Source organism: Triticum aestivum, chromosome 1A (genome assembly GCF_018294505.1).
Source record: "Triticum aestivum cultivar Chinese Spring chromosome 1A, IWGSC CS RefSeq v2.1, whole genome shotgun sequence".
NCBI classification, from domain to species: domain Eukaryota; kingdom Viridiplantae; phylum Streptophyta; class Magnoliopsida; order Poales; family Poaceae; genus Triticum; species Triticum aestivum.
The window spans coordinates 468,825,980-468,835,715 of record NC_057794.1 but is presented as its reverse complement, the minus strand read 5'-3'; the positions used below and the strand labels follow the sequence as shown (position 1 = coordinate 468,835,715).

The 9,736-nt window shown below is 49.0% G+C and overlaps 1 protein-coding gene across 1 annotated transcript; it reads right to left on the bottom strand.

Moving 5' to 3' along the window:
• Positions 1-2,925: 2,925 nt before the first annotated feature.
• LOC123149874 (uncharacterized) lies at positions 2,926-3,527 on the bottom strand (the record flags this gene model as incomplete). Its single annotated transcript, XM_044569681.1, is given in 1 exon segment — positions 2,926-3,527. A coding segment is annotated over 1 exon segment (444 nt), but the record flags the coding sequence as incomplete, so codon positions are not given.
• Between the last annotated feature and the right edge of the window lie 6,209 nt (positions 3,528-9,736).

Below are 9,736 nucleotides of genomic sequence, written 5' to 3'. Positions count from 1 at the left end.
AGCAGCAGCCGGCTGCGCCCGGCGGGGCACCGCGCCACCACCAGCAGCAGCTCCCACCGGCGCCCTGGCAGGCCGGCCAGAACCCCTGACCGGGGTTGTGCACGCGTACTCCATGCCTATCCCGTGTGCCCCTGTTCCGGGCCTCTTCGGCGCCCGCCCTGCCGCTCATCAGGCGCTTCATGCGGCCCCTCAGCTGTACCCGCTCATACCGCTCTACGGCCCCTCCACGGCCTATGGGTTGTCCTCGGCCGGTGGGTACGTGGCGCCACCGCCTCAGCCCGCGCCGTCCGCCCCGGCTCTTCCGCCGGCACCTTGAGACTCCACGCTCCTAGCGGCCCTCCACACCGCCCCCACGCCGCAGCAGTACTCTGGCGGTGGCGATTGGTATATGGACACCGAAGCCACGGCTCACATGGCCGCCAACCCCGGTAACCTTCTTGCCGCTCACCCCGTTCACACCGCTGCTCGCATTACCTGCATGTATATTGTATAGCCTGGCCCACCTCCTAGTCTTTGTATAGTTAAGGTTATGGCCTACCTTGTACTTCATATATACGTGTGCTATGCACCGATCAATACATCGTGAAGCATTGCTTGTCTCCAACATGTACGAAGCTACTACAGTACCGTTTCTGACGAGTGGGGTCGTCGAACCATGTGCAACAGTGCAACGACTAGCTAGATGCGCGATTAATTACCCGGTCGTTGCGGTCGCATTTGACCAGCGAATGATGGGCTGGGCCGGGTCTCATTGATGCCGCTTCACTGTCGTGGTCCATCCCATGCCCTTGTAACGGAATTGAGCCGTTCAAAACGTATTTTTACCAGCCAATTTACCAGTAGTATACATCTTGTCTTGGTAGTAGTAGTACTACGAAGAACCAATATGTGATTGAGATGGTTAGGTGGACAGTGGTATCCCTAACCTACCAGGATTCAAATCTTGGTGCTTGCATTATTTCTGAATTTATTTCAGGATTTCCGGCGATGCGCTTTCAGTGAGAGGAGACGTTTCCATCGACGACGAGGCGCCTACGGTAACTTCGTAAATCTCAAGATGATATGCCGGCTCAGTCTTTCGAAAATGTTCATAGGGATAGGATGTGCGTGTGTGTGCGTTCATAGGGATGAGTGTATGCGCGTATATATGAGCGCTTGTGTCTGTACTGATGCTCAAAAAAATGTAGTAGTAGTAGTAGGAATCAAGCGGCTACGAGTGAGTGAGAGTGAGATCGACTTCTCCGTGACCCTTGCCCCATCCATGGGCTAGTGGTACTGCATCCATCCTTCCGACATGTGTGGGTGCTCCTGACTTTCGACGGTGCGATCGATGGGCTTTGCTACTGGCGATAAGATTCGACGCACGATCGAAGACGATCGCTGCCGATCATACGCACACACATCATCAGCGGTTCCAATCTAGGACTCCATGGCGAGTCTCGCCACAGCCCACCAACCGATTGTCATCGTCGCAATCATCATCACCATGCGTCTTGTGCCTATCACCCGTGCATACGCTGACAGCGCCACGCCACGCGCATACGAACGACCGCGCCGCTGTATGCCCTGTATGGAGCACGCACGCCTGAGTTGTCACGGAAACCACGCCGAGGCCGATCGATCGAGCGATGAGCGGCAGCTGCGCGGCGCCTTCCGGGCTGGCCCGAGAGGAGAGTCCGGTGCGTGCTCTCGCGTTGTCGACAGCGGCCTTCGAGCAACTGCTTTTGTATTGTAGCGCACGCACGGACGTTCCGGTGCGTCACGCGTCCCACGCCGGCGTACGACGACGCACGGCATCGCTCCCTCGGGAGAGGTCGCCGGAAAGTTTTCCGTTCGGGTTACGGCCGCACGCATGGCGTGCGCACGGGCCATCACCGGCGCCGTGACGGTGCACGTGGCGGCATCGGGCGCCGGCCGCTCCGACCGGCCCCCCGGGCGGGGCGCGGAAGAGACAAGCTTCAACTACTCGCCAGTACAGTACACTAATAGTAGCTTAACTGTAGAGTGTAGACACACGACCGTAGCCTAACTGTAGTGGTGGTAGCAGTAGTACTCCGGCTCGCTGGTCCACGTGCTCCATCGGTGCACCGTCACGACTGGGTCTCTCCTCTCCTCCCATGCCGGTGGCTCGATCCGAGCAGCGCGACTTCACATCAAACCTACGCCATGGTGCGTATCACACCAAGTTGCCACTTTCACGCAACCACTCGTCCGACTGAAAGCTCCGTCCCATATTTTTTTTTTCAAGATTGACGGGGGGGGTCAAACCCCACCGCTTGTTATATTCCAACTCGAAGAGTGACTTGGCAGTCAGTACAAATACATGAAGGCGCACACAAAGTGCAAAGGAAAATTACAGAAGACGGCGCCCAGGAGGAGAGCCAAAAACTAGAGAAAGAACGAAGAAAACAGAGGGAAAGGTTGGCACAGAGACCAAACCGAAAACCCTGGTAACCAACACCTCAGGAGCAAGCTCCGCCGAGCAGCTCGTTCCACCATCAACAAAGAACCACAAGAAGCCCTAGTCTAACCACAAGAAGCCCTTGCATACAGGAGCTAGTAGCTGAATAAGAGCTCGATCGTTTAGTGGTAGGGTTGAGAGACGTACGATGTGTTACTGCAAACCAGTCTCCACCACTCCGCGTTACATTGATTAAGGATGGTGGTACCCTGACCCCATTGGGATACTAGTAGGCTGATCATAGTACTAGTGTCATGCATATAACACTAGTCTAACTTACTACCTTCATAGTGTAAAGTAAGAGCAACTTCAATGCAGTGACCCAAACGAATGTCGATTTTGTCCGTTTTTCGTCCGTTTGGGTCGTCCGTCCGCCTGCCCGCGTCCCGCAAGCTCCCAGTAGCAGCTCGCCGCGCCGGCCGCACGCGCCCCACCCCGCCCCGCAGCTCACCGTGTCCCCCACGCCCGCCTGCAGCTTGGTCACGCCCCCGCCCGTGCTCTAGGTTGTGCGCTCGCCGCCCGTGCACGGGTGCTGCTTGTGGCTCGTCGCCAGACAAGAGCGCAGTGGCGGCGGCGTGGGTGCCGCAAGTGCCGGCCAGCCGCGGCGCGGCGAGGCGAAGCTGCGGCGAGGCAAGGCCGGGGGCGACCGGACGCAGCAGCGGAAGAATTGCATCTATGTGCTCCCATGTTTCTTCTACTGGTGCGCGTTCGTGCGAGACTGCAATCCAGTAAGCAAAATAGCAAGCACCCGGCCAACGTGTAGACATCACATGCATGCATGCGACAGCAGCATCGCGAGCTTGGCAGGGCAGCGCGAGCCTGCGCGGTGAGGTCTTCGAGAGCATCCGCTTGGCCCGGCGCTGCTTCATGAGTGCCCGCATCTCCTCTGTGCCCGAAGCGGCCGCCATGGCCGCCTTCGTCGACAGCGCGCACGTGCTCCCGCTCCCGCCGGAGGACGCCGTGGACGCCCACGAAGCGGACGCTTCCCGTCGGCTCCGGCGCTTCACCGGCGTTGCCCCGGCTCTGGTGCTTCTCCGGCGCTGCCCCGGCCCCTGCTCCCTGCTAGCTCACGACGGAGAACGAAGTGGCCGGCGGCCTGGCGCTATGGGGTGGATGGGAGAAAGATAGAAAAGTAGGAGAGAGACGGAGGTGGGATGGGTGGGTGGCCCCTCGATGACAGATGGGCCAGTGCTCGCATGCAGCGGACGGAGACGGACGGGGAAAGCAAAGAAAACGTCTGCTTTGTGTTTGCCGCGGACCCAAGTGTGACGCAAATTTGGACCAGATATGGGTCCGAGCGGACACAAAACGAACGGTAGGCAGACGCTGTGTCCATTTGGGTCGCCAGTTGGACCAAGTTTTATGTCCGGATGACCCAAACGAACAAAATTGGTCACCCGATTGGAGTTGCTCTAACATACTAGTAGCGTCATATATGGCTTCATTTATGGACGCGTCTAGTGGGCGGTCGGCTGCCCACTAGTGCGATCGAGTGGCCAGCCTAAAAAGGTAAGCCCTGTCCTCCTTCGATACAGAAAAGGAAGGGACAGGCAGCCACCAAACCGAGCCGATGGAGCGTCCAATCCCGAACAGAAAAAGCGCTCCCCACGTGGCCAACTATCCCCGGCGTCCCAGCCCCTCCCACGACCGTTCGCCCCCACGCCCCAGCCTCTCCCACGTTGCCTTCTTCTTCTCCACGAAAGAAGGGGATCTAAGGCCCTTCTTCCTCCTCTGTACAGTCGCCATTGCAGCCCAAAAGTAGAAGAAATTACTGCAAAAAATTGATCTAAGGGCGGGGTGCTCAGAGTCCTACCAGGCAGCAACATCAGGCAAGTAATTCCCCTCTGCCCCTCTTCAGTTCTCGCCCTTCTTGTACTTCATCTGTAAACCCCCTTCTCCATGGATCTATCAGCAAAACCATGGAGAAGTTGCTTCAAGAAAGTAGTAGATCTGCCACATCACCCCATTATCAACATCACACCACCCCCATGAGTGTCATGTCTGCAAAGTAAAAAAAACCAACCATGGACAGAAGCCTACTATTTTCTAGTTCGTGCAACTAAACACAAGTCGTTAAGTTTAGTTGCATGGCTTTCTATTTGCACACTAAACATGGTTTGAGATCAAGTTTAACAAAACTAAACATGTTTTCTAACATGCATGCCAGCCGAGTTTCTCCCTGGATGTGTTCAGCAAGCTGACTACTCCCTCCGTCTTTTAAAGAGTGTACTTCCAACTTTGTTGGAGGGTCAAACTATTTTAAAATTTGACCGAGTATGTGCAAAAGTATATCAATGTTTGTGAAACAAAATAGGTATATGGTGAAAATATATTTTATGATGAATCTAATGCTACTAATTTGGTGGCATAAATGTTGGCGCATTATTATATAAATACGGCCAAACATAAAAATGTTTCACTTTCCAACAAAGTTGGAAATACACTCTTTAAAGGACGGAGGGAGTAAGACATATTTTCTAGCCAACTAAACATGATTCTAGCCAACTAAACATGCAATGTAGCTAAAACTAAACATGCATTCTACCAAGTTGAAGTTATGTTTTGCAAACGAACACATTGACTGTCCAAAGAATATGTGCAACTAAAAATGCATATATGTGCAACTGAACATAGATCCCAGCCAACTGAATCATGTATTCTGGCAACTCAACAAGCATGCTAGGCAAAATGAAACATGCATTGTACTCCACATGAACTGGATGTTTTTTGAGTGAAAACTTTAGAAAACCTGAAGTATATGTGCAATAAAAATATGCATCCTGGCCAACTAAAACATCTATTCTAGCCAACTGAACACATTGACTATCCAACTGAACATGCGTGCTGGCCAACTGAAAAAATGCATCTTGACCAACTGACACATCTATTCTAGCCAAAACCAAAAATCTGTAGTACGACAGCAAAAACATAAGAACTTTTGTCCATACCTAATGAAACCACAAACCATATTAAAATAGTCACACATATATTCTTTGTCCCACACCTATTGCAAATCTATAGTGTAAAAATATGTTCAACATACTAGAAGTAAAACAGAAACGACGATGAAAATCATATATCTATAATATGTCATGCAATTATTCTTTTTTCCTTCACCTGGATTTTCCTTCTCAATTGTAGCATCAAAGTATGTGCAGAAAAATCCGAATCAGCTCCTTGCCAACAGAAAACTTGCGAATCATTGCAACAAATAGATGAAAAAGTCAGAAAAACTCCGTAGTAAAAAAAGTTATGTTCTTGCCACCTATTTACTGCAAAATGTGCAACTAACATAATAACTCTGTGCAAACAAAAAAAATGCATACATTTTATAAAAAAAGATTCTACTATAGACATGTAGTTTTTGCAACTAAGATTGTCATAATGGTGTGCAACTGCCTATTTACTAAGTTTTTAGGTTGTTTGAAACACTCTTTCATGATTAAAACTGATGACATCACTTCCTTCGTTTTATATGTGCAGGGGGTGTGAGGCAGCAGCAAAAAAAGGAAAAAGAAATGCTTGATCACAATGAGTTGCCTCCTGATCTCAATGAGCTTCCTCATGATATGGATCAGCAGCAACCCAATATACCACAAGGAAATTGGACAGAAAATGGGCGCTCTGTTTACTACACGCAGACAACCCGTGGGCCTAACCCTATGGGCCATGACAATGTGGCAGGGCAGTCATCAATCCGTGGTGCCCCTGTACTGGTGTCTTTGCAGTCAGAGAGCCATACTCTTGATGACACGGGCACCGCGGCAAATGTTCCTGGTCCAACTAGGAATGAGCTCGGAGCTGGTGCTATTGACGGTGTTGTGCAAGGAGAAGAAGGAGAAGATGAGGCTGGTTCTCAGCCCATGGAACCCTATGTTGGCATGAGGTTTGACAACCTTCAAATTGCTAAGGATCACTACAACAGTTATGCCCTACGAATGGGTTTCTCTATCAAGATGAACACCTCTAGGTGGATAGCTCGCACAAATGTATTGGTAAAACAACAATTTTGCTGCAACAAGTACAAGAAGCGAAAAGCTGATGATGGAGGAGCTGAGGCTCCTCTTGTCCTGGACCCTATACCAGATCCAAAACCTGTTGACACTGATGAGGAAATGGAAGATGAACCTCCAATCTTTGCTGAAGAGGAGGCTGGTCCTAGTAAGAAAAATAAAAAACGAAAACGTGAGACAATAAAGTAGACTCAATGCAAGGCAAAAATGTTGATGGAGCTGCTAGATGGGTGATGGGAAGTGACACACTTTGTTCGTGACCACAATCATCCGCTGGTGAACAAACATTCATTGTCCAAATACTTGAGATCCCACCAAGGCATCACTCCTAATGAAAATGAGTTTTTGCGCATCTTGTATAACTGCAACTTGACTATAGGTGTGTTTCTTTATCCCTTACAGAATTAAATTTCCCTCTACGCAGTCTAGTGTGCAACTGTTATGGTACTAGTGTGCAACTAAAATGTCTTAAGTGTGCAACTAGTGTCCAAGTTCCTATGTTGTTTCTATATCACTTTGCTGCTTGTTGTGCAACTAGTTTACCTTCACTGTGTTGTGTGCAAAATGCAAGTGTTTTTTAAAGGTGCAGCTACTTGTCCATTTGCTGCAACTATCCTTTGTGCCAACACATGTCATATTACTGTGCAGCTGGATGTATGCATTCATGTGACTAAAAAAGATATATTGTTTCTTTTTGTATTATGCAGGACGTATGATGCCTATAATGGCAGAGTTCTATGGATCTGAGATGATGGTGTCGTTCGGACCAAAGGCAATAACAAATCTATGTACAAGTTTTCATAGAGATGACACAAAGGAAGGTGACATGATGGAGACAATTGTGCACTTCAAGGATATACAAAAATCCGATCCAGACTTCTTCTATAAGGTAAAATACGATGAAGAGGACAGAGTTGTCAACATATTTTGGATGGATGACTTAGCTCGAAAAGCTTATGCGAAGGCGTACCATGATTGCATATCATTTGACACCACCTACATGACCAACATGTACAATATGCCGTTCGGGCCCTTCATCGAAATAAACCGACATGGTCAATCTTTCATGCTGGGTTGCACGTTTGTGAGGCAGGAGTTGGCATCGAGTTTTGATTGGGTCTTCCGAGCATTACTAAAGGCTATGGATGGCAAACCTCATAACAACTCCATAGCCGATCAGGATGGTGCGATGAGGCAGTCAATAGAGAGCATCTTTCCAACCACCATGCATCGCTATTGTCAATGGCACATCATGAAAAAGGCTCAGGAAAAAGTTGGCTGGCTGTTGCGCCAGAATCCAGGGCTCTCTGATGATTTCAACTACTGTGTTGACTTCAGCTTCACTATAGACGAGTTTGAGCAGAATTGGGCTGGGTTAATGATGAAGTACGAGGCTATGACACACACACACACACACACACTTTGAGAAGTTGTACGAATACAGGTCAACTTGGGTGCCGTGCTACTTCAAACATAGGTTCTTCCCCTTCCTGTAGTCTACACAACGTAGTGAGAGGTTCAACACCGTCCTAAAAAGATATGTGAACCCACACAAATCAATGCTGAACTTCGTCAAGTAATATGAAAAAATTCAGAACCACATCCTTACCAAAGAAGGCTGCAATGATTACAGGACAGAACACCTTGAGATTGAGTTATGGTCCAACTTCGCAATAGAGAGGCAAGCTTACGAAACCTACACTAGGGACCTTTACCGCAAGTTCTGAGAAGAGTTTGAGTTGATTGGACGTTATAATGTGTTCCAAGTTGGTGCTGACCTTTTTGAGCTCAGACCGTACCAGGAATTTGTTGCCAAATATGGTTCTCGAAACTACTTGGTGCAGGCAAGGGTGGGGGAGGGTTCCTATTTGTATGAGTGCTGTAAAATGAACAAGAACGGCATGCTCTGTTTCCACATCCTCAAAGTGTTCACCCATCTTGGAGTTGATGTCATACCGGAAAGGTATATGCTAAGACGGTGGACACCTACTACTGTCCCTAGTGCGCCAGGGACCGAGTATGAGCAACTGGATGGAATGCCTCCTCAATCAAAAAAGCAAATAAGGGTGAGAAACATGATATATGATTTTCGGAAACTAGCCAAGTTTGTGAGTGGCTCTGATGCAGCACATGTCGTTGTATACAAGCATATGCACGTAGCACGTACCGAGATCGGCCACCTGAACAAGTCCAAAAAAAGAAAAAACATGCTGCTGCTATGGGGCCATTAGATGATGGCAACCCTCGAGGACCTCCTCCACCTCCAGGCCCTACACGGCATGCTCCGCCACCTCCTCCCCGCCTGGCCCAACAAGCATTGCCCGTGTGCTCCTCCCAATGGCCCTACAGGCAGTACTCAGGGGGCTCATCATCCAGGTAATTACCTGCCCCAACTCCCCATCTAACTAGGTGTGTAAATTCAGTTGCACACATCTTGGTGCCCAGTTGCAGAGAACAGGCTACCCAGTTGCGCACGCTGTGTTAGTTCGAGCATCAAGATAAACAACTAACTTGTTTTTCCTGTTCTGGCTATAGGTGATTACCATCCAAGTGCCATGACAGGCCGTGCTACTACATGTTTTCTTTTCAACTTAACTTGCACACAGCAACCAGTTAGTTGCACAACATGAGTTGTGTGGTTGCAGAAAACATCAGTCTTAGTTGCGCAAATAAATACTAAACTTTTTATATGATTATTCCACAGGTGATCGAACATAACCTCATGATGGTCCAGCGCCCATGCACACTGGTCCTACTGCCCCTTCGGAGGCTGCATCCCCTGCACAAGCCTCTGTTGATTTTGTGCCCAGAGATCCTCCAAGGTCTACTACAAAGGGTAGGGCGAAGAGTCGACGGTACAAATCGGTGCTGGAGCTACACTCAAAGAAGAAAAACAAATGCAGCCACTGCCAATCTACGAAGCACACTGGCGGTGCGTGTCCACTCAGACTGCTGTTATTCTCTTGCATCGTTTGTATGAAAAAGGGAAAAAGGAAAAGAATGATGGTTTTTGAGCAATGTTGGGACAAAGTGGACACATTCATCATCTGTGCTTTCTCTTCTCTAAGTTGTTTTCCTTGAATTAGTTCACGCACTGTGTAAAATGGTTGCTATTTGTGCCTTTGTTGGCAAATGGTTTAATATTTAGTTGTTGAACAATTTTATGCCCAGTGCTCCTAATGTGTCAACAAAAGTGATGACATTGAGTTGCAATGGAATTACTACTAGTGTGCAACTACAAATCTGTCGAAAAATTGTGCAA